The sequence below is a fragment of the Stegostoma tigrinum genome, chromosome 11 (genome assembly GCF_030684315.1).
Source record: "Stegostoma tigrinum isolate sSteTig4 chromosome 11, sSteTig4.hap1, whole genome shotgun sequence".
NCBI lineage: Eukaryota > Metazoa > Chordata > Chondrichthyes > Orectolobiformes > Stegostomatidae > Stegostoma > Stegostoma tigrinum.
In genome coordinates, this window is record NC_081364.1 from 60,925,777 (window position 1) to 60,952,040 (window position 26,264).

The 26,264-nt window shown below is 44.7% G+C and overlaps 1 protein-coding gene across 3 annotated transcripts in view; it reads left to right on the forward strand.

Annotated features, from left to right (window-relative positions):
• Positions 1–26,264, forward strand: part of grip2b (glutamate receptor interacting protein 2b) — a 538,749-nt gene that overhangs the window by 458,152 nt on the left and 54,333 nt on the right. For all 3 annotated transcript variants that reach the window (XM_059649483.1, XM_059649482.1, XM_059649484.1), the window contains exons 8-11: positions 1,624–1,771; positions 3,095–3,264; positions 14,911–15,045; positions 19,582–19,734. In XM_059649483.1, the coding sequence (XP_059505466.1) occupies positions 1,624–1,771; positions 3,095–3,264; positions 14,911–15,045; positions 19,582–19,734 (606 nt within the window). The remainder of the gene's footprint in view (positions 1–1,623; positions 1,772–3,094; positions 3,265–14,910; positions 15,046–19,581; positions 19,735–26,264) is intronic.

The window sequence follows — 26,264 nt, forward strand, 5'->3', positions numbered from 1 at the left end:
GAAACAAAATTGGAAATTTCTGGACATCTGATGCTGAAAGGGCCACTGTAAAACTGGCTGTACCTTCGGTGAGCTGTCCTAAGGCAATGCCAAACTTCAAGGGACTTTACTTCACATGAGATAGGTCTTCTGTTCCCACACTTAGGAAGATGCAGCTTGTAATTGCGAGGCTTACATCAATGTTCTGGGGATAATGGCTTCAAGTTTCAGTCTGGAATCTCAGTCTAATTATTAAAAATCTGGAGTTGAGAAAGCTAATCACTGTGATGGTAAGCTCAAAATGATTGTTTTTAACAACTCATTTGACCCACTAATGCCAGAAACCTGCCATCCTTACCTGGTATGGCCTACAAATGACTCCAGACCAAATGCAATTGCATTTGATGTATTTGTTCTTCAGGGCTGTTAGGGATAGTCAACACGTGCTGGTCTTCCAAATGGTACCCTCATCCTGGGGACAAATGGGGGAGAAAAGTCTGGCCTCTAGAAGCTGCCAGCCTGTCTGCTTGGCCGATAGCCCTGTAGTGTGCCAGCAGCACCACTGGTTGGAACTGCAGGCAGGCACTGGATAGTAGGTAAGTCGGGAGCATGTTGGTACTTGGTACTTTCGGAGGGACCAGGATGGGACAGCCTTGGGGCAAGGGAGTTGGAGTAGGGGTGCACAGCCCTGGGAGGGAGGCAGAGCACAGGGGCTGAGGAAAGATTGTTGTTTGAGTATACCCCCACATCGAGTCCATGAAGAAGGACCATGTGAAGAAAGACAAATCAGGGTTTGTGTTTCAGTGGATGCCCTGGCATCAGCAATCACATTTAAACCATTCAGCCTCATCCGTTGGGTTTGGGTTTGAGCCTCACTCTTCTGTTTCCACAACTCTGTACATCAAGCCGACCCTCATTATCTTCCAGGCTGTAACTCCACTGTTTTACAGGTACACTGTCTCAAAGCCAGCTAGCTCGAAACCAGAGTTTTCCCAAAAAATCGGATGGTTTTAGAATGTGCCTTGCATAACGTTGTTGAAAAGAATCACCCAGTTAACATTAACTTACCAAGGCAATTGGGTTGCATTTAGTCTGGTTTGCCACTCCCATGCCAGTCTGCCCTCTGAGTGACCTTTGACCTCATGCCACCTGCATTGACTTGAACTGGCCACTGACCAGGTGCCCAACCCCAAAACCAGCAGGCACCCAGGACGGTCTTGGATCCCCGGTTCCCGTTTTTGAGAGTCTTCTCTGTTTACGTTAACCCTCTAATCGATTTCACTCTGCAGCTCAGTCCTCAGTATCTGGTATTTTTCACGTAAGGCATCCAGACCCCTCAATCAGACCAGTGTCAGTGTTATATCTGACTGGAGCTGCAGGTTAAGTGGAGCATCTTCATTTGCAGTTCTGCTGGTCAGTGTATATTGGTTGAAATAGCCATATGGGTCAATGGAGGATCTGGTTCAAATGGATAGAGTGTTTGGATAATAAAGCACATTGTGCACGAAGCTGAACAGAATCTGACTTTAAAAGCTGGTGATTGATCCATGGAGTGTATATTGGTGGATGATTTGGACTGGGGCACAGGGAAGGAGTTGGGAGAGGCCTGCTTGCACTTGTGGTGATGTATGGTCTGTCTTACAGATTCCGTACTCAACGCCTCCGGCCCTTTACTGGTGGAAATCACAAAAACTCCTGGTTGCACGCTGGGAATGTCGCTTTCCAGCGGAACACATCGCAACAAGCAAGTCATTGTCCTTGACAAGATCAAAGCAGCCAGCATTGTGGATAGGTACTTAACTCATTCTCTCTTTTTTAAGTAGGGATCTCGCCTAGGGAAAGTCTGGCTCAGTTATTATGGAATGTTGGCATTATTAGCTCGGTCAGAAGGTGATGGTGAGCTGCCTGTTGTACCTGCAGTCAGTGGGACTTAGCAACACCCCATTGTCTGGTTAGGGAGGGAGTTCCAGGATTTTGACCTCGTGACATTGAAGGGACAGCAGTATATTTCCAATCATGATAGAAAGTGGCTCGGAGGTGAACTTGCAGATGTTAGTGTTCCCGTGTATCCACTGCTCTTGTCCTTCTAGACTTTAAAGGTCATGTGTTTGGAAGGTGCTGTCCGAGGATTTTTGATGAATTTCTGCTCTGCGTCTTGTAGATAGCACACACTGCCGTTACTGAGTGTCGGTGGTGGAGGGAGTGGATATTTCTGAATGTGGTGTCAATCAAGCAGGCTGCTTTGTCCTGGATGGTGTTAAGATTTTTGAGAGTTGTTGGGGATGCAATCATCCAGGCAAGTGGGCAGCATTCCTTAGCACTCTTGAATTTTTCCTTGTAGATGATGGACAGATTTTGGGGAGTCAGGAGAGGAGGTGTTCCCCATGGACTTCCCAGTGTCTGACCTGTACTAGTAGCCATTCATGTTCAGTTTCTGGTCAATGTTATTTCCCAGGATGTTGAAGGTGGAGAATTGACCCTAGATGCTTTACAGGAGTGTAACTAAATGTTGATAGCAAACAATATAACGAGACTGGGGACCAAAACTTTGGGTTTTAAGGAGCACTTCAAGAGACAGTGGAGAGATGACAGGTTTTAGAGAGGGAATCCAGAGTTATGGGGCTTCTGAATGATAAATTGATCCCACGGAATGAAATTAAGAATTGGGGAGGGTGTTGTGTGTAAATGGAGATTGGAGGAACACAAGGATGTCAGAGGGCAGGGTAGGAGAAGAGTAATAGACTGGTAATAGAGTAGGGGGAAGAGGTAATGATGGGATTTGAAAATGATGAGGATTTTAAACCTTTATACCACTCTCTGTCCTTGCTCAGCATCTCATGCAGTTGTTACTGATTGGTCTTGACAGAAGCCTGGGGCCTTTCAGCAAGGTTCAATTAATGGCACAGAGGGAGAGGGACACAGAGAATGGGGGAAGGGAATTAATTTAAAAAAAACTCAACTCTGCCAGTTTCAAGTTTTAAGATGGAATTTCTTCTGAAAACTCAACCGTTGACGTTAAACCTAATAACTTTAGGAAGCATGAAGGCCTGTCAGACTGACTTCTGTTTCTGTGTGTAAGAGAGGTTTAAAATATCTTTTTCTACCCCTACTTTAGATGTGGCGCATTGCATGTTGGTGACCACATCTTGTCGATTGATGGGATGAGCACAGAGCATTGCACTGTGCTGGAGGCTACCCAGCTCCTGAGCAGCACCTCCGACAATGTTAGGCTGGAGATCATGCCCGTGCACCAGAGTAGGCTGTCGTTGAAGCCGGCAGAGCAAGGTACTGTCTTTTTCTGTACAGCAGGCCAAAAACAGACCAAAGTTAGCTTTCAGCGGTAGCCCAGCTTATAGGTGCCAGAAGGCCAAGCACACAATGCTGTCTATTTTGCAACCAGGAATTTTGACAGGACTCCCACACCCATTAATTTTGTTTCTTCTTTCATGAGATGTGGGTGTCACTGACAAGACCGGTGTTTGTTTGCCGTCCCTAATTGCCCCAATGGCTTGCCATGCCATTTCAGAGGGCGGCCAAGAATCAACCACGTTGCTGTGAGCCTGGAGTCACATGTAGGCCAGAGTAGGTAAGGATGGCAGATTTCCATCCCTAAAGGACATTGAAGAACCAGGTCAGTCTTTACCGTAGAATCATTATAACCCAACACCAAAAAAGGCCATTCAGCCCATTGACTCTGCTCCACCTGAATAAACTAGCTGCCCAGCCTAATCATATTTATCAGCAATTGGTCTATTGTCTCAGAGGTTACAATATTCCTGGTGTAGGTCCAGGTACCTTTAAATGACTTAACAAGGTGTCGAGCTAGATGAACACAGCAGGCCAAGCAGCATCAGAGGAGCAGGAAGGCTGACATTTTGGGTCTCGAACCTACTTCTGAAGAAGGGTCGAAACCCAAAACGTCAGCCTTCCTGCTCCTCTGATGCTGCTTGGCCTGCTGTGTTCGTCCAGTTTCACACCTTGTTATCTCAGAGCAAGTTGGAGAACCTGTTTAGCAAGGCATTTGGAATCCTGGACTTTATAAATGGAAGCAGAGACCAGAAGAGCGAGTTATGGTGAACCTTCATCAGATACTAATTGAGCCCCTCGTTATTATAAACATGTCAATTAAGTTACCCCTTCATCCACTTCTGTTCTAAGGAAAATAACCCCAGCCTTGCAATTTTTAAGCCTTGGCACATGAAACAATAATGCCCAGAAACTCTACAGAAAATTTCAGCTGTGGCCTAACCAGTTTCTTCTTTAGCTCCAGCATTACATCCAATACCACACTCAATGAATAAAAAGGATCCCATATGCCTTCTTTACCACCATATCTACCACCTTTAGGGACCTGTGATCACGCACTCCAAGGTCTCTCACTTCCTCGGTCCCTCTCAATTTTTTGTGAATATTTCCTCACTTAGTTTGTCCTCCCCAAATAGCTAAATACAAACTTCTCTGGACTGATTTACATTTGCCATTTTCCTGCCCACTCAACCAAACCATTGATAGCATTCTTCAGTCAACAGCCATCCTCTTCACTGTCAACTACCCGGCCAATTTTTGTGTTGTCTGCAAAGTTCCCAATCATGCCTCCCACATTTAAGTCCAATTCATTAATATGTATTGCAAGCAACAACGCCAACACTGAGCCCCATGGAAAACCGCTGGAAACCTCTTTCCATTTGAAAAATCATCCACTGGCCATTCCTCTTTCTGTCACTCTACCAATTTTAGATCCAACTTATCACATCGCCCCGTGTCAGCGGACTTCAACTTTTGGGGCCAGTCTGCCTTTTGGGACCTTGTTCAAATGAATCATAGAATCCCTACAGTGTGGAAACAGGCCCTCCGGCCCAACAAGTCCACTCTGATCCTCCAAGCATCCCACCCAAACCCAACCCCTACAACTCACCTGATCTACACATCCCTGAACACTACGGGCAATTTAGCATGGCCAATCCACCTAGCCTGCACATCTTTGGACCGTGGGAGGAAACCGGAGCACCCAGAGGAAACCCACGCAGACACGGGGAGAATGTGCAAACTCCACACAGACAGTTGACCAAGGGTGGAATCATACCTAGGCTCCTGGTGTTGTGATGCAACAGTGCTAACCACTGAGCCACCACGCTACCCCTACATTCGGTAGTGAAATACCTTAGGAAAAATTTATATAGAGAACACTGACTGCACTACCCTCGTCAATCCTCCTTGTTACTTCCTCAAAAAACTCAACAAAGCCGGTAAGACGTGAGCTACCCCTAACAAAAACAATGCTGACTACCCCCCTGTTAATCTATGTAACCAGTTTTTCAATTTTGAATCTAGTAATTTGCTGACCAGATGTGGGAATAGCGACCAGACTATAATTATCATTAAACAGCGGGAGAGGCCCATACTTTGACTGTGATTTCTTTTCAAAAAAGATGGTGTAAATAACCTCCCAGAAATGTCAGGGAACCAAGGGTCTAGTGAGAGGACAGAAATAAAGGGCATCAGTATTAATGAGAAAATGGTGCTGGGGTTAAAGACTAACAGGCCACCGTGGCCTGCTAATCTGTATCCCAGAGTACATAAAGAAGGAATTCTGAAAATATTGGGTGCATTGGTCATCATCTTCCAGAATTCTGTGGACTCTGGAGTAGTCCCTACAAATTGGAGGGTGGTAGATATAACCCCAATATTTATAAAGGAATGGAGAGAAAACACAGAATTACGAACTAGTTAACTTATTGTCAGAAGGGGGGAAATTCCTGGAGTTTGTTGTAATCGACAATATAACAGAGTGCTTGGAAAGTATTAGTGGCATTGTACAAAGCCAGCATTGGCTTATAAAAGGCAGATCATGCTTAACGTATCAATTGTAGAATCCCTACAGTGTAGAAGCAAGCTACTTGGCCCATCGAGTCCATATCCACCCTCTGAAGAGCTCCCCACCCAAAACCACCCTCCTTACCCTATCCTTGTAACCCCGTATTTCCCATGGCTAACACACCTAGCCTGCACATCCCAGGTATACTATAGGCAATTTAGCACGACCAATCCACCTAACCTGCTGACTATTCTGCCTGGTTAAACCATCTTAACCCTTCCAACCTCCCCACTCCAATTTGCGTTATTATTGTAATTAGTACTGAAGTGTTCAAAGAAACTCAAAGAATAAAAGTATTCTTCCTTCGATTTTGTTGCCAGCGTTGTCCAGGAGGCTCATCTTCAGTTCTTGATGACACCTGGAAAACCTCAGGGGGCTGGTACAATGACATAACTAATGGGGTCTGTCTTTATATGTCTTCCTCTTAAGATGGTTATTTCATTGTGAATGAGTGCAGGGACTACCTTACATTTTGGATGATGTTCTTCACTATAACGTGTAAATTAGTCAGTAGCTATGGCCTGCAAAGGACCGTAGGCATTTCTGTACAGACAATTAGGGCTCAAACAGTAAAATCTAACAGGATTTTAATCAAGTGCGAGAAAACCAGAGCACTTGGAGGAAACCCACATAGACACGGAGAATGTGAAAATTCGACACAGACAGCCACCCTAGGGTGGAATTGGACCTAAGTCTCTGGTGCTGTGATGCAGCAGTGCTAACCATTGAGCCAAACAGGCATAGTAGGACTCAAACCTACAGCCTTATGCTAGCACCCCCTACCCATTAAGACATGTGTTCAAACCAGTGTCTTTTTTTAGTAGAATTGGATAAGGGAGAACCACTGGATGTTATATGTTTGGATTTTCAGAAGGCTTTTGACAAGGTTAGTGGAGAGAATTAAAGCACATGGGATAGGGAATAATATATTGGCATGGATTGAGAATTGGTTGATAGGTAACAGAGTGGGAGTGACTGGGTCCTTTCTTTAGGTAGCAGTGGAGAAATGCAAAGGAATAGTCTTTGGGACTATTCACAATATTTATAAGTCACCTGGGCAAGGGAACCATTTCCAAATTTGTTGACAACACAAAACTGCGTAGATTTGAGGATTGTGAGAAGAATGCAAGGAGGCTTTGAAGTATTTTAATGTAGTTGACTGAGTGGGAAAACATGTGGAAGATGGAGTACAAAATGGCAAAGTGTGAAGTTAAGTACAAAAACAAAGTTGCTGAAAAGCTCAGCAAGGTCTGGCAGCATCTGTGGAGGAGAAAACAGAGTTAACTTTTTGGGTCTGGTGACCCTTCCTCAGAACTGCCACAGATCCATAGATGTTGCCAGGCCTGCTGAGCTTTTCTAGCAACTTTGTATTTGTTCCTGATTTACAGCATTCACAGTTCTTTTGGTTCTTGTGAAGTTATATACTTCAGTATGAAAAATGGAAAGGAAGAGTATTATTTAAATGGTGACATTATTGGGAAGTGTGGTTGTACAAAGGGATCTAGGTGAGCTTGTACACCAGTCAATACAAATAGGATCTTTGGATGGCTTTTGATAATGTCCACACAAGACAAACTTAAAGCACATAGGACAGAGTGTAATATATTCACATGGATTTAAAGGAGGCCTACTCCTGCTCCTAGTTTCTAGTCTCTATTGGACCTCATACCCTTTTAGGATAATGGTACAATATGAACAGATCTCCAATCATCTGGTACCTCACCTAGATGTAGTGAGGATTTGAAAATCATCTTCAGAGCATCCACTATTATGATCCTTTAACAGTGCAGGATGTAATTCATCCAACCCTGGTCATTTATCTGCCTTCAAGCAGGTCAGCACCTCCAGTGCTTCCTTCTCATTAAGCCTATTTTGTTTAATATTTCACCTGACGTGTCTGCGTCAGCCTTCTGCTTTGTGAAGACTGAAACAAAGTACTCCTTAAGAACCCTGCCTACATCTTCTGCACTCTCAAACAAGTTACCATATACATCTCTAATAGGCACAATCTTTTGAGAATTTATCCTCTTGATGTATTGATAAAATATCTTTGGATTTTCCTTAGTTTTACCAGCCAATTTTTCTTCCATATCCTCTCTTTTTCCAATTTCCTTTTTCTCTTAACCTCTGTAGTTAGTCCTCTAAGCTTCTAAAGGATTACTTTTTCGATGTTGTCATGAGCTGTTTTATCTTTCTCTGCATGTATCTGGATAATTGGGGTGAAGGCTCCAGCTTTATTTGTGCTTTTTCTCTGTGGAAATATGTCTTTACCCTACTCACAACATCTTCATTTTGAATGCCTCCATTCATGACAGTCTGATAATTATGGTTAAAGGATTTATTAATGGATTGTAAATTCAGCAAGCTCCTGTAGTGGAATTTGAATTCATTAGCATCATCCTCTGAATTGCTGACCCTCCAACATAACTATTGGGGCATCATTTACACTACCCACTGCTGACTCCTAGTTTATCTTATCAACAAAATCAATAAAGAAATGTGCAAAATCTTCCAGTGAGCCAAATACTCTTAATAGTTGGGTCCTGGGGAATGTTGCTGAACAGAGAGACCTTGGAGTGCAGATTCATAGTTTCTTGAAAGTGGAGTCGCAGGTAGAAAAGACAATGAAGAAGGTATTTGGTATGTTTGCCTTTATTGGTCAGTGCATTGAGTGTAGGAGTTGGGAGGTCTTGCTGAGGCTGCACAGGACATTGGTTAAGCCACTTTTGGAATACTGTGTTCAATTCCGGTCTCCCTGCTATAGGAAGGATGTTCTGAAACTTGAAAGGGTTCAGAAAAGATTTGCAAGGATATTGCCGGGTTTGGATGGTTTGACCAATAGCGAGAGGCTGAATGGCCTGGGCCTATTTTCCCTGGAGTGTCAGGCTGAAGGGTGACCTTACAGAAGTTTGCAAAATCATGAGGAGCATGGTTAGGGTGAATAGCCCAGGTCTTTTTCCCTGGGTGACAGAAGATCACAACTAGAGGGCATAGGTTTAAGGTGAGAGGAGAAAGAAGTAAAAGGGACCTGAGGGGGTAACTTTTTCATGCTGCTGAGGGTGCTGTGTGTCTGGAATGAGCTGCCAGAGGAAGCAGTGGAGGGTGGTACAGTTACAACATTTAAAAGACGTGTGGATGTGTACATGAATCACAAGGCTTTAGAAGGATCTGGGAGAAATGCTGGCAAATGGGACGAGATTAATTTAGGATGTCTGGTTGGCATGGACGAGTTGGACAGAAGAGTCTGTTTCCATGCTGTACATGTCTATGATTCTATTAGTGGATGAAGCACATGGGGTAGATTTTCCTTTAAAGATATCCTATGATATTACTGAGAGAAATCGACAGTGGTAGCCTAAGTCGGAAGGTTCCAGGTTAGATTCCAGCCAGTGGGTTGATTCAGCTGGGGACATTCACTTGGTGAACAAGTGGACCTGTAAAGGACCGGGGTGAATCTAGCAGAATTCCCTGCCCCCAACCTCTATCCCTTATATCTTTGCTTCGAGATGTGTACACTGGGTGAAGACAAGGTTGTGCTTGGTTCCAATGCATTTGGGTTCACACGTGATCCTTGGGCACTTTGGTGAGAGTGCAGATGGTGACCATGAGACAGCACAAAGAGTGATTGTCATCACAGGACAGCATTGATGAATATGAAAACACCAACGTTCATATAAAAGACGTCTGGCCTGATGTGGCAAGTAATGACAGTGAATTTGGACGGAAAGCCTGTCAGCATTCAGAACTAGGTTTCAACATCAAGGAGCCATAGCCCTGGAACATTGTAAAGTGGATAAAAAGGAAACAAAGGAGGAATTCCCATTAATGTTCACAGTACAGGACACCTCCAGACATCCTCCCCAGTAAAATACACTGGTTGTTAGTTTTCAGCTAAAGGTTAAATATTGTTGAGGAACTGAGGCATTTATTTGAAATTCACCAAGGAGTGTTTGTACACATGCAGTGCAGTGTGGAATGAAGAAGCACAATGACTCAGTGGTTAGCACTGATGCCTCACAGCACAAGGTACCCAGGTTTGATTCCACCCTCGGGCAACTCTCTGTGTGGAGTTTGCACATTCTCCCTGTGTCTGCGTGGGTTTCCTCTGGGTGCTCCGGTTTTCTCCCACAGTCCAAAGGTGTGCAGGGTAGGTGGATTGGCCACGCTAAAATTGCCTGTAGTGTTCAGGGATGTGTAGATTAAGTCAGTTATCGGCAGTGGCGGGGGGGGGGGGTTCTGGGTGGGATACTCTGAGAGTCAGTGTGGACTTGTTGGGCCGAAGGACCTGTTTCCACACTGTGGGGTTTCTATGATCTTGATTTCATTCTGGGAATGAAGTGAAGAAAATAACAAGCCAGTTATCAGTCCCAGGACCATCAGATGTACTTGGTCGTTGTCACGTTGCTGTGTAGAATTTGACAGCTGTGTTTCCTAGGTTAGAGCAGGGACCAAACTTCAAATGTACCTCATTGACTACAAAGTGCTTTAACCATGAAGAGGTTGTGGAAGCCATTTACATGACAAGGTGGCTAACATTGCCAAAATAATGCCCGAGGAGAGTGTCAAGTAAGAAAAATCCACCATGAGATGATATAAATACAAACACATCACTGTGATGAAGATGATGAACCCAGTGCTCCTGAAGACTGCTCCTGCTGGGCAATGCGATGTTGTTGTCAGCAGAGTTTCTAGTAAAATCATTCTCTGGATGTAGGTGTCTCCTGTCAGACCAGCATTTATTGCCCATGCCTGGTTGCTCCTTGAGAAGGTGGTAGTCAGCTGCCTTCTTGAACCACTGCAGTCCATGTGCTGTAGGTTTACCCACAATGCTGTTAGGGAAGGAATTCCAGGATTTTGACCCAGTGAGAGTGAAGGAACGGTGATACATTTCCAGACCAGGACGGTGATGGGCTTGGAGGGAAACTTGCAGTGCTCCCATGTATCTGATGCCCTTATCCTTCTGGATCGATGACATCACAACTTTGTTAGATGCTGTTGGAGTCACACATTATCTCCTGCTACCTGGAGCTTGGCATACACAGTGACAAGGAGTTGCAGAAGCAGTCGTTGCAGGGGTTTTGAAGCTCTTGGGCTGGGTGGCTGTTAACAGAACTGCTCCACTTGTTCCTGCTGTTGTTAATAGAGCCAACAACTGATTGAAACTACCCAAAGTCTTCTAGAGGCAGTCAGAGATTGGGGATTTTGGGATGGCTTCGATCAGCTGAAATATCAACTGTGAGGTCAGGTAAAGCTCTGCTGCAAATGTCTTGGTTTTATTTTGGTCTCTCTTTTTTAAAGTATCATAAAATAAAATGCTAACCTTGATAAAGTAAGAAAGCACTTAACTGCCCGAAATGGTCCATGTTGAGTGACATCTTTGTGTTTGGTACTTAGGATAACAGCAAATGGCTAGTGCTTTTGGTCCAACATAGTTTTCTCTTGGACACACAAGTAAGTGTTGGGGCTGATGTAATTAAACCAATAGATTATATCATCCTTACAAATCTGTGTGTACTGTTATTATATTACAGTCAGAAAAATCAGGCAAATAAATTCACCAGTTAGCAAATGTAGCTGGGCAGAATAAGCATTTGTCTCTAATCCATCATTGTCATAAGAAGTGCCCTGGTCGACCCATTGTCTCAGCCTGTTCCTGCCCCACCGAACACCAACTCCACCTATCTGGACTCCATTTTCTCCCCTTTAGTCCAGGAACTCCCTACCTACGTCCGTGACACCACCCACGCCCTCCACCTCCTCTAGAACTTCCAATTCCCTGGCCCCCAACACCTCATTTTCACCATGGATATCCAGTCCCTATACACCTGTATTCCGAATGCAGATGGCCTCAAGGCCCTCCGCTTCTTCCTGTCCCACAGGCCCGACCAGTCCCCCTCCACCGACACCCTCATCCGCCTAGCCAAACTCGTCCTCACCCTCAAAAACTTCTCTTTCGATTCCTCCCACTTCCTACAGACAAAGGGGGTGGCCGTGGGCACCCGCATGGCCCCCAGCTATGCCTGCCTCTTTGTAGGTTGCGTGGAACAGTCCCTCTTCCGCACCTACACAGGCCCCAAACCCCACCTCTTCCTCCGTTACATTAATGACTGTATCGGCACCGCCTCTTGCTCCCCAGAGGAGCTCGAACAGTTCATCCACTTCACCAACACCTTCCACCCCAACCTTCAGTTCACCTGGGCCATCTCCACCACATCCCTCCCCTTCCTGGACCTCTCAGTCTCCATCTCAGGCAACCAGCTTGTAACTGATGTCCATTTCAAGCCCACCGACTCCCACAGTTACCTAGAATACACCTCGTCCCACCCACCCTCCTGCAAAAATTCCATCCCCTATTCCCAATTCCTCCGCCTCCACCGCATCTGCTCCCAGGATGAGGCATTCCACTCCCGCATATCCCAGATGTCCAAGTTCTTCAAGGACCGCAACTTTCCCCCCACAGTGGTCGAGAACGCCCTTGACCGCGTCTCCCGCATTTCCCGCAACACATCCCTCACACCCCGCCCCCGCCACAACCACCCAAAGAGGATCCCCCTCGTTCTCAAACACCACCCCACCAACCTCCGGATACAACACATCATCCTCCGACACTTCCGCTATCTACAATCCGACCCCACCACCCAAGACATTTTCCCATCCCCATCCTTGTCTGCTTTCTGGAGAGACCACTCTCTCCGTGACTCCCTTGTTCGCTCCACACTGCCCTCCAACCCCACCACACCCAGCACCTTCCCCTGCAACCGCAGGAAATGCTACACTTGCCCCCACACCTCCTCCCTCACCCCTATCCCAGGCCCCAAGATGACTTTCCATATTAAGCAGAAGTTCACCTGCACATCTGCCAATGTGGTATACTGTATCCACTGTACCCGGTGTGGTTTCCTCTACATTGGGGAAACCAAGCGGAGGCTTGGGGACCGCTTTGCAGAACACCTCCGCTCGGTTCGCAATAAACAACTGCACCTCCCAGTCGCGAACCATTTCCACTCCCCCTCCCATTCTTTACATGACATGTCCATCATGGGCCTCCTGTAGTGCCACAACGATGCCACCCGAAGGTTGCAGGAACAGCAACTCATATTCCACTTGGGAACCCTGCAGCCTAATGGTATCAATGTGGACTTCACCAGCTTCAAAATCTCCCCTTCCCCCACCGCATCCCAAAACCAGCCCAGTTCGTCCCCTCCCCCCACTGCACCACACAACCAGCCCAGCTCTTCCCCTCCACCCACTGCATCCCAAAACCAGACCAGCCTGTCTCTGCCTCCCTAACCTGTTCTTCCTCTCACCCATCCCTTCCTCCCACCCCAAGCCACACATCCATCTCCTACCTACTAACCTCATCCCACCTCCTTGACCTGTCCGTCTTCCCTGGACTGACCTATCCCCTCCCTACCTCCCCACCTATACTCTCCTCTCCACCTATCTTCTTTTCTCTCCATCTTCAGTCCACCTCCCCCTCTCTCCCTATTTATTCCAGAACCCTGACCCCATCCCCCTCTCTGATGAAGGGTCTCGGCCCAAAACGTCAACTTTTGTGCTCCTGAGATGCTGCTGTGCCTGCTGTGTTCATCCAGCCTCACATCTTATTATCACTTATATTGACTTGCTTTTTGATAATCTCAAATAAAAACATTACGAGAAATGGAACTGAAATCAATGTTTAAATGTCATTTCTTCTCTGCTTACTGCTCTGAGGAAATGTCAAAGGCCCCATTCACTTTGAGTTCAGGGTCAACAGTCATCAATGGGCATGTTCTAATGCTTCAGACATTGCAAACAAGTGCTGCGACGGGAAAATCTAAAAGCCTCTAGGTCCAAGCTACATCTGTTTACTGTGAGTAGATGGACAAGAAAAGACTGACCTACTGATTCTGTGAATGTGGGATATCCTTCTAGGATCCATTATTGGCCAAAATAAGTAACAGTCGTTGATTCTTTTAAATGTCCAAAACCGACTGTAAATCACTCCCAGGTATGTGCCATTCCATATCTAAACTATCAAAACTCTTCAGTTAGATTCTACCCTGCAACATACCCCCAAATATCCAATTTTCTATACATAAACCACTGCTACCCCTCTATTAGGTTGCGGTCTGTAACTCCTGTGTATCCGTTACTTCACATGTAACACCTGGACATCTTTATTCTGTATTTATACCACCAAGTCCCTTGATTAGATTCCAGTCGGTATCTCTCTGCCAGGAGTCTGTTATTGTATCTATAAACCATCCAGAGCTATCGATCAGATTCCACCCTGTAACTCATTCCCAGCTCCTTGTTACACTATAAATAAACCACCCCAAGCACTCAATTAGTTTCCAGCCCATGGCTTTGCTTTATTCATTTTTATCCATATATAAACCATCAGAACTTCTCAATTGAATTCCAGCCAGTAACTCACTCTCAGTACATGTCATTCTCCAGGTATTTAATAAGTAGTTACAGATGTATCCTTGGAATTATAGGGTTGGAAACCTGCCATCTATAATCAGAGATGATCGGTGCATTACAAGGCAAATGAGTACAGCATGTTTAACTAGAACCGTGTGAATGATTTTGTGTTGGCCAAGCCTTATGAAGGTGATTTTTTAATTTATTAGTATTCGCCAATTGTTGCAATATCAGGAGATCAAAGCACTGTAATGAATGTTCAGTGCATAGTCTGATATTAATCACAGTGAGTAACTTATACAAATGAATTTAACTACAAGGTTTGAACCATGGATCCAAGGCAGGTTCTTAAAGGGCAGCTGTCTTCTTATTTAAAACAAACTCTTGAGCTAAGTGCAAAACTAATTTAGATGATAGTCTCATTATTTTCATGAATGTCAGTGGAAGAAACAAGAGGGCAGATCAGTCATTTACAGAGCAACCTCACCATAAGGTGGTGTTGATACATACTCTGGCATTAAGATGTTGATTAAGGTCCTTTAAGTGGTACGATCTCATTAGAAAGGAGTTGAGTTTTATTCATATCCTGTTTCTCTTGTCTCTCTTCTCCATCTTCTCTCCACCTCACATTGGCTAACGGACAGTTAAGGTTCAGAAGAGTGACCACCACCACTGCTGGGACCCCTGTGTCAACTACTGTCATACCTACCATCCAGGGCACTGCAAGACACCAACCTGGAATGCAGCAACCCCTCTACCCAACTCCGACTACTGCAAATGTACAGTAACTTGGTTTATTCTTCTGGACCAACACTCAAACCCAGCCACCCCTTCAGCACCAGCTCCAAGAACATCCTATGCCAGGGAATGAACCTTTTACTTAAAAGCAAACCTGTTAATTTTCTCTTCCCTCTCCCTTTTCTTTTAGTCACATAGTCTACGTTATACCAATACGCAGGGACTCACTTCAGCAGCACAACTATTGTTAGGCATCAGGATTATATGGGTTCTCTGATGCAGCAGACTTGTCGTAAATAGAACCAGAAGTAAGCCATTTGACTCTTTGAAGCTCTGCTGCTAGCTAATCTGACCACAGTTAATCCCCTAAAAATACCATATTCACACTTTCTCCCCGTACCTCTTAATGCCTTCTCTAATTGTTGAATATATTCAGTGACCTGGCCTCTACAGCCTTCTGAATTATGAAATTCCATAGATTCACTCTTGCTTAAGTGAAAACATTGAATTTTCTGATGGGCAACTCCTCTGTACCTGGAACCCTACAAAAAACTCCATTAAAAACAGAGAATTTGGATCGCTCTGACACATTCAAATTTAATGGGTGCTCAGCAGACCTTAGATGATTGAAATCAATGCTGAGGCCTGAGTAACTCTTAAGTTGATTTTCAAACTCATCGTTGACCACACCCCAACCACATCACCGCTGTACCTTGCACCCTTCATTCCCACCTGGCATGAAACTGACCTCATCCACCCGGCATCCTTTACCAACCTCACCCACCTGACTTCCCTCCTGATCTCACCCACCTGGCCTCCCTACTGACCTCATTCCGCTGGCACTCCTAACAACCTCACGCACCTAGCACCCCTACTGATCTCACCCGCCTAGCACCAAATGGACCTCACACATCTGGTATCCCTGACAACCTTCCCCACCTGGCACCACACCAACCTCGCCCACCTGGCACCATACTGACCTTGCACAACTGGCACCCCTAACAACCTGACCCAACCTAGCACTATACTGACCTCACCCACCTGGCCTCACTACTGACCTCACCCACCTGGTCCTCTTACCAACTTCACATGCCTGGTACCCTACCCACCTCACTCACCTGGCATCCTTACTGACTTCACCCACCTGGTTTCCTTAGCAATCTCACACACTGGCATCCACAGCAATCTTGCCCACTTGGCACACCATCAAATCTGTCAGTCAGTTCTCACCCTAAACCTACGCTTAGCTTACATCGTACCCCTTCACAGGATCTGACAAAGCAGATAGCTGTGCTGCTGGACATTTAAATCAGAGAATCCAGCAGCTACTGCTGTGAAAGGGTGCATAGTTTTCCTGCCAATTCTTCCTCCTGCTGGACTTGTAGCTTCCTGGACAGATTTGAAACAAGAGGCCCCTGTCCAGGAATCTCCAGCACATAAGACATCCAAAGGTAAGTGGGTACTATTTAATCTAACCAGGGTTGATTTCTGATCTGATCAATTTTTGACCCTGATCAAGCCCGCAGTGTTCAGTGTTATCCCTTTCTAAGTGCAGGAACAAGGGAACCTTGAGCCCAAGATGGTCTGTTTAAAGTCCAGCCAATGTACTTTTACATCCAATTTTTATGTTGTTTTTCCACATTGAAAAAGAACCTGACAGTTGCCTCACTCCACGTCAGGGTGAAAGGGTAGAGATTGAGCAACTATCCTTTCAGCATTTGTGGGCACTGATGTGCAGGTTAGAGTGGATTGGCCGTGCAGTATTGCCCATAGTGTCCTGCGATGTGCAAGCTGGGTGGATTAGCCATGGGAAATGCAGGGTTACAGGGATAGGGCCTGGGTGGAATGCTGTTTGGAGAGTTTATGTGGACTTAATGGGCTGAATGGTCTGCTTCCACACTGTGGGAATTCTATGGAACGACAGGGTGGCATTGAAGTGGTTTAGGCCAGGAAACCCAATCTGATCTAGATCGATAGTGTTCAGCTGACAATTCCTATCTGAAATAACATTTATAAAGGCATTTCCTGCATCACAGTATTTAAGATGGAATAATAAGGAAAATGGCTGAACCAAGGTCCCAGATTCCTTGCAGTGGGTGTCACTTCAGGAGCTAAAATGCTATACTCACTGAGTATATCACTGAATAAGACAAGCCTGTGTGCAAGAATTGTTCGAATTGTTGAGCATGTAAACAAATATAAATCCATGATGATGTTCAGTAAAGTAAGACTAAATCAGACAGAAAGAGAGCGAGCTGCATTTGTAACAAATTAAAGAATCAAAGTATAACCTACATCGAAACTGGAAGGAAGTTTTACAGTCATTGGTAGAAATCTATTCTAAATAATAAAGGGTAATGAAGGTTAGAAGATCTGAGGTATGTGGGCAATAAGCAGACTGAAGGCAAAAAGACCCATGGAGGAGAACCACAGAGATATCCCATGAAGTAACCCAGACAAGGTCAAAGGATGGAATAGAAGGGGATAGAGTCCTGCAGTATCTCTGATATCAAGTTTGAACTAAAAATTGGGAACCTCCTTCACAGCCACGACTGTCCAAAACTCCTCCTTCCCACATGTTCGTGGTGTGGGCCACGGAGATGGACCAGTCAGGAATAGGGCCAAGCATATGATGTTCAGTTGCCCCATTGTATAACACAAGCAGGCTAGCTAGCGCAGTACACAATGGAATAGAAGGGCAAGAGGGACTGAATTACCGAGGACCCCAGGTTGCCAGAGTCTGGGGATGTTAACGTAGCACTGGGAACATAAATTGGATGCCCCCTCCCTCATCAACCAGTTGTTCTCTACAATAGCCTGTCATCTTACTTTCAGGAGATACTTTGATTTTGTTAATTGGATTACATTTCATCTGGTATTAAGCAATTGGCTCAAAGACAGCGGTTCAGTGCTCAAATCACCAGCAGCAGCATTTCTCTGTTTATCTATTGACTTTGACTGAGTTGCCCTGAATTTTTATTGCTGACTGCCATTCCTGGGGATGGGATGGAGGCCATGTCCTGACAAGAGGTTTCCTCTCCAGAACCGCCACTCACTATCCCGCTAATAGTCACTTGGCACAGCGGAGCCCAATTTCCTATGGCAATCATAACATATGTTGTTAACACTGGTTGTGAACAGTACTTTTGTAACAAGGAAGCAAAAGAGTTAAAAGAAATTGGGCGGAAAAGTGTACACTATTGTTTTAATGGGCCTGTGCTTTATTTTTGCCCAGATTTACTCATGTCAGGAAATAAAAGCAAAATACTGCGGATGCTGGCGATCTGAAATTTAAAAAAAGAGTGCTGGAGAAATTCAGCAGGTTTGGCAGCATCTGTGGAGAGACAAACAGAGTTAACGGAGTCCTGTCTTCAAAGAACAGTCATATTGGACTCAAAATGTTAAATTAGGGAGTTAATCTTTGATTCATGGAGACTTAGAACAATCCTGACGGCTTATGAATCAATTAGTTGCCTAGCAGTGTTATGGCTTAATTTCACAATGTTTTTTAGAAATGATCCCACCTTAAAGGCACTAAGTTTCAATTTCATACTGTATTTCTCTTACATGAAACTCTGTTTCACACCCAGTGCAGGCACATTGGGTCCAATGTAACAACTCAGTGAACGTGTGATCCTACACACTGCCTTACCACAGTTGCAAAAACTGGAGCTCAAAATGCACATTCCTCAATCCAAAGAGAAATTCAGGGTTCTGAGAATGTTGCTGCCGTGGATTTTACCAGATAAATCTTCTTGCTTTAGAATCCTATGCTGGTGGAGTTTTTGTTGGGAAATGTGGCCTGGATGTCAGCACTTGCTGACACTTTCCCAGTCCATGGAACACGAAATCCTCGATACCCCGTTCAAAGCTCTGTGTCCTGAGATTCCCCCTCAGATCCCAGTTCTGGCGTCGCTAATTCTGATGCAGCATATCCCTGGAATTCAATCAAATGACCTCTCAATCTAACTCACCCACTTCCATGTAGCCATTGGCTACCTCGAAATGCAGGGAACGAGTGGTTGGTTAAAAGGCAGAGCACATGGACTGAATTGGATAATTACCTGGAGAGACAAAGTTATCAGGGCAGCTAGGGTAAAGGCAAAGAGGACAGGATCGGGGATTGAGCTGCTGTAATAGAAAGCAAGTATGGACACGCCAGTCCCATGCTGAGCTGTAACATTTCAATCATTTCCAAGTTCATCATCATGGTCTGCCTTTCCACTTCACATGGGAAATGGATCGACTCCTTGTTAACCAATGGTATGAATCTTAACTGTTCAGGCAAACAGGTTTTATTTTCCATTTCCATTACTTCTGGAAGTACAAAGTAAAGGTGTGTAAAGATAACATTAGAACAAACTGTGAGTGATGTTTGCTCCCTGGATTCTATGCTTGGAGGATTGACAACCCTGCTCAGTTCCAAATCATTGCACAGTGCATGGAGCCATGTTCAACCCTTTGAAAAGACTGATCTCTCATTTTTTAATGACATCCTTCATGATTGTGAGTTGACCCACCACCACCCTTCCTCTCTCTCTCTCTCTCTGTCTGTCTGACTCTTTTACCTTCTGTAGCTTTGGTGCCAGCCAGTTGTTCTCCTCCCTCATCCGGCACATCAGGTTTCAGCTCCCAGACCACAAACACGCTGACGCGCAATATTCATCCCATGAGCCCACGAGCAACTATGATGAGGCGGAGAATGAGAAGGAAAGAGTACAAAAGTTCATGTGAGTCTCTTTATTGCCTTTCACTTTCAAGGATGACATCTCTTGATTTCTGTCAGTCATTAAAATGAAGTAATTGGATTGATATAAAGCATCGATGTTGTGAAATTATGACAGTCAAATGTCTCGTAATATTAATTGATGCTTAGTAAAATGACACTTGCAATAATGGGTCATAGACAATTACTTTGTTATGAAACTGTTTCTCTCTCCACAGATGCTGCTTGCCCTGCTGAGTACTCCCAGCATCTTCTGTTTTTCTTTCGGATTCTCAGCATCTGCAGAGTGTTGCTTTTGTTTGAAATTATTTGCTTGAGATTCCATCAGGCAGAAGATACAAAAGCTTAAACACATGTACCAACAGCTTCTTTCCCACTTTTATCATACTTGAACGGACCTCTCAAATTTCAAATCTGATGCTGATCTTGCTTTTCGTGCACCTTCTTTGCAGCCGCAACTTTGTATTTCCTCGCACTGTGTAATCACCCTATGACCTTTGCGTCCTTGTATGTTTAATCTCCCTGTACTGCGTGCAAAACAAAACTTTTCACTGTACTTGGGTACATGTGACAAAAATTAATCCAATCAAATCAAGCATTTGAAGGAGAAATTGAAGGTAAAAACAGAAGAGGCAGAAGGGAAATGGGGTGCATGGATTACATTTAGAGGTGGAGTGAGGGAGGCTTATTGGAAGCAAGATTCTGCCAACAGTCTCATTAAAGCTATGGCGACAAGAAACAAATGAGCGAACTTACCAGTTACAGGAAGAGCTTTTTGGAAATAAAAGTGGGTCTTATTAATTGCTGTATGGATACTGTGTTTCTCTAAGAGCCAGGGAAATGTACCCCAGGGTGAGCAAGTGAGGACATTCTCTTAGACTATCTCAATAACTGGACATCAATGATAAATTACTGGTACCAAACTTCAATAAACAGATTGAGGAGGGAACAGATTCACTACTGTATTCACATAGAAAGTTAATGGGAAAATTTGGATCTAAATGTTGCAAAACAGAAATATAAGCGCTTGGATAATCTTAAAAAAAATTGGAAAAGCACCCAAAATGAAAGCCAGTACAACTTATGAAGAAAATCTAGATTTGACGAGAGTAAAGAAAACTTGGGAGAATAAAATGTTTGATTGCTATTTTTCAAGTTCGAAACATTTAGAGGAATTCCTAGAAACTTTAAGAATACATATTAAAACTTTGACATATTTAGTTTTATTAGCAGTTTTTAATCTAGAGGACAGTGAGGAGATGGAAGGTGAAGATGGAATCCAAAGTCAGAGCAGAGCCAGAAAACCTGAAATATCTTGTTAACAGTGACTTCAATGACCCACCTTTTCTGAATAAACATACTGATTAGTAGCAGCAGAAGGCCATCTTGTGGTTGGAAGTGGCTGATATCCTTTCTGTGGCTTGGCTGTTCCTTGCCATATATAAGCCAAGCTTGAAAGTCATCCAAGTCTTGCTGCACCTGGTCATGATTTGCTTGAATACTTGAGGATTCACTAAGCGTGAATGACATTGTGCAATCGTCAATGAATATCCCACTCCTGACCCTGATGGAGGAAAGAATTGATCCTTGATAGAATAGCTGAAGATGTTTGGGCAAAGGAACTCCTGTAGAGATGCCCTGGAGCTGATTTGTTTGATGTCCAGCCATTGCAGCTATTCTCTGACTCCAACCAGCAGAGGGTATTTATACTGATTTCCGTTGACTCTAGTTTTCCAGGTTCCCTTGATGTCACACTCAGCTAACTGCTGCCTCAATCTCAAAGCTGCCTCTCTGACCTCACCTCTGGAGTTCAGATCTTTTGACCATGTTCAGACCAGGGTTGCGTGGGGTCAGTGGTCTTAGTCTAACCCATGTTGAGCATTGAGGAAACTGCTATTTGATGAGTATGTACTGCTTGATAACATTTTCAACACATTCCTTCACTTTGTTGATGTAGAGTGATTGGATAGAGTGGCTCAGCATCACACTCGGAAATATACCAGAGTTCCTAGCCTTTGCGATATCCAGTGTCCCCAGCTGTTTCTTGATATCACATGGTGTAAACCTAATTGCCTGAAGTTTGGTATGAATAATGCTGAGGCCCTCCAGAGTAGGCTCAGCTCAATGATCCATTTGGCACTTATGGCTAAAGGTGGTTACACATGCTTCAGCCTTGTTTTTTTGCACTGATGTGCCGGGCTCCCCCATCATTGAGGATAGGGATGTTTGTACAGCTCTCTGTTCCCATTATGAGTTTAACTGTCCAACTCCATTCTTAATGGGCTGGATTGCAGAGCTTTAATCTGACCTGTTGTGAATGGGATTGCTTTGTTCTATTGGTAGCATGCTACTTCCACCGTACAGCATGTGTTGTCCTGTATGGCAGCTTCTCTGAGTTGATAGTATGCATCTAGATCGAACACTGTGCTAGGCATTCTTCATTGAACCAGCAAAGATGTCCTAGTTTGATGGTAATAGTAGTGTGGGGGAATTGCAAGACTGTGAGGTTACAGATCGTGCTCAAATACAATTCTGCCATTCCTGTGACCCACAGCACCTGGTTATGCCTGTGATCTGAATCTATTCCATTTTCCATTGGCTAAGGAAAATGCATACAATGGCTACAACAGGAGATTAAGATTCTGGGAAATCTCCAGCTGGTGGATCAGCTTGTGACTCCCCAAAGCTTGTGCACTATCTGCAAGGCACAAGTTAGGAGTGTGCCGGAATGCTGTCTACTTGTCTGGATGAGTACAGCTCCAACAACATTCCAGAAACTTGCCACAATCCTGTTTAAAGCAAACAGCATGACTGGCACCGAATACACCACCTTCAGCCTTCACTCACCCCATTGCCAAAACTGTACCATCTACAATGTGTATTGCAGCAATCTACCAAGGCTCCTTTTGACAGCACGTTCCAAACTTGCAACTTCTACCATCTGGAGGGATAAGGTTATCAAATACATAAGGAGCCCCACCCACTGCAAGCTCCCCCCCAAGACACGCACCATCCTGACTTGGAACTATTATCACCATTCCTTCACTATTACTGGGTCACAATCCTTAAACTCCCTTCTGAACCCACGTGAACAGTGTGCAGTTGTGGTCTCCTTACTTGAGAAAGGATGTACTGGCACTGGAGGAGGTGCAGAGGAGAGTCACGAGGTTGATTCTGAGTTGAGAGTGTTAGCTTTTGAGGAGAGATTGAGTAGACTGGGTCTATACTTACTAGAATTTAGAAGAATGAGAGGGGAATCTTTTAGAAACATATAACATTATGAAGGGAATATATAAGATAGAAGCAGGGAGGTTGTAACCTAGTAGTGGTGAAGTAGGTGGCATTGCCTCAGAATGAGAGGGAACAGATTAAGACCTGAGTTGGGGAGGAACTTCTTCACCCAAAGGGTTGTGAATCTGTGGATTTCCCTGCCCAGTGAAGCAGTTGAGGCTACCCCGTTGAATGTTTTTAAGGCAAAGACAGATAGATTTTTTGAACAGTGAAGGAATTAGGGGTTATGGTGAGAGGGTGGGTAAGTGGAGCTGGGTCCACAAAAAGGTCAGCCGTGATCTTATTGGATGGTGGAGCAGGTTCAGGGGGTCAGGTGGCCTACAGCAGTTTGAGAAGGCAGCTCATCACCATCTGGTTAAGGTCAATGCCAGCCTTGCCAGTGACTCACGCATCCTATGAATGAGCTGAAAAACAGTATTCACAAGCCCAACTTGATGACTACGTTCTTCAGGTCTGGGCAGGTACTTTCAAGATTAATGAACTGTTGGTGATGGACTTTGAAATGCCCTCTCCAGGGTCAATGGCATGAGCTTGGCACCCTCAGAGCTTCCTCCAAGTGGTGTTCAACATGGAGGAGTCCTGATTCTTCAGCTGAGGGATGACAAGGCTGATAATCAGCAAGAAGTGTCCACGGTGTTTGACCTCAGCATCAATGTTGAAGACTTACTGAATCTCCCCCTGCCAAATGATAACTGTTCGCCACCTCTGTTGGCTCCGGTACAGGTTGTCTTTGGTACAGAACACACACAGTGGCAATGATGGCAGTGTTGGGAAATTGACAAAAGTTACGATTCTGTCAGTATGACTGTTGATTAGTCTGTGGGACAGTTCTCCCAACTTTGGGACAAGACCCCCATTCTTTTAAGGAGGATTTTGCAGGGTTCGAGTGTGCTCGTGTTGTTTCCAGTGCCTTGGTTGATTCTCGATGCTGTTCGTAGGTTTTAGATCCAATTATGCCATCATGACACCATTGAGTTTTGATACAATGGAGTGACTTACCCAGTCAATCTACCACATTGCTGTGGGTTGCTCATTGGGCAACATGTAAGGACAGCAGATTTCCTTTCTTATAGGCCATTAGTGAACCCAATGAGTTATTGCAACAACCATTACTGAACATGGCTTTTTATGCTGGGTTTCTTTGATTAGGTGGGAAGTGAAATTTCCCAGATGCCATGGGTGCAATTTGAATCATATCTCTGGATCACCTCTGCTAGAATTGTTCATAGCCAAGAGCTCTTTCACTGGGACCTTCCACAGGCATTCTGCTGACCAGTTGCTGTAATGGAACCTATTTATATTCGATAAACGAGCACTTTTCTGAGGCTCAGTCAGTGCAGCCTGACCTTGAAATCAAGAGGCAGTTGGGTTGAATCTCATCAGAGGCTTTAGTGTACTACTGAGGGAGTGCAGTACTGCCAGAGGTGCTGTCTTCGGGACAGGTCATTAAACCAAGACCAAGGTTTGGATTTTCTTGACTGAGGTGGGTATTGGGAGGTGGGTTTGATTCCACTCCCAATGCCAGCCTGCCATGAGGCGTAATTTTCACGAGGGTCAGGAATCCTAGCGACCAAGTTAGTGCCCAGAGAGATGGGAATAGCTGTGGGACACGGGGGAAGTGGTCCATGTTCTGGCTAGAATCTGTGTCTGTGCAGAATGATAAGAAATGAGAGAACCTTCATGTCCAAGGTGGTCAGGGAAAATGGAGAGAGAACGGATGCTCAAGGTTGTGGAAGGAAAGCTTAGTTGCCAAAGTTTTATGACTTTCGGGTCTTTTATGTCCAGGCTTTGATGGATGTTTTGAAACACTACCATTAGTGTAGCCACTGGTTTGGAGTTGAACAGCTTTAGACAGCTCTCTGTGACCTCAAGCTGCCTGATGAATGAGGTGAGCAGATGTACTTCTCCTCCCCCCACTCCCCATAGACACCACTTCACTCCCTGCACTGACACAGTCCTGGTGAAAATCTTTAGAACCGGGAACGATTCTTTCACTCGGCCCCAGTTTGGACTAGAACAATTTCCAGCCCTTCCCTCTCAGCTAAATGAGAACGATCCTGCTACTGTGAAGAAGAGGTGCAAAGGAACTATTCCAGAATTCCTATCCAATCTCAACCGATGTCGAAAATGGGCAGTCCGGACCTTTATTTAATTGGAGCCTTGCTATGCACAAGTTGGCTGCATTAAAACTGAGAATACATTTCAAAGGACAGCATTGACTGTGAAATCCTTTGACATGTCCTGATAGGCTCCACAGAAGGACAGGTTCTTCTTAATTGCTAAGACGTCAATGATTCATAGAATCCTTACAGTGTGGAAGCAGTCCATTCAGCCCATCTGCCCATCCACCCCTCCAAACAGCATCTCACTCAGACCCACCCCAACCTGCATTTCCCATGTCTAATCCACTTAGCCTGCACACCTTTGGACTGCGGAGGGAAACTGGAGCACCTGGAGAAAACCCACACAGACACCAGGAGAATGCACAAAGGCAGTCGCCTGAGGCAGGGATTGAACCTGGGACCCTGGCACTGCAAGGATGGACTTGAACCCACCCTCCTAACTCAGAGGTAGGGACACTACCACTGTGTCAGATGAGCCTGAAATTAGTTGGACTCGAGTTCTTCCTCCTGCCTTGGAGTTTGGAAATGGAAAGAAGGGGAAGGTGAAAGTGAATAGTCATGTGCCTCTTGTACAAAAGGTGGTGGAGTTTGACAGAACAGTTCCATTTCCCATTCGAGTAAACTGCTGCTTATTGAGGGACTTTCAGTTGGACAGTCTGTGTGTTTGGTAACTGATAGTTTCGATATTAGCCACAGTGATGTTATCCTAGTTAATTGGTAACATTTCTGAGCTGTAAAATCCATAACATCAGCATTTTAATAATGGAAGACTTAACCCTGGGAATCCTATTACCATTCATTAAATGATTGTTGTTATCCCACCGGCTATGCCTACTTGACCACTGTCTTTAGTTATGACATTGTGTTCTATGAAGCTAAGCAATTATTTTGAGATGAAAAATCTTCCAAACTCAATTTTAATCCAGCTGATGCCAGATAAAAGAAATACGTCTTGTCAGCCAGTGATTTTATCGGATTGAAATCAACACAATAAGGATTGGAAATATACAAAGCTGGTCACGTGTGAGTAGTATCCCTACTCATTCCTGACTTGGTCAGAAATCTCACGACACCAGGTTATAGTCCAACAGGTTTATTTGAAAGCACAAACTTTCGGAGC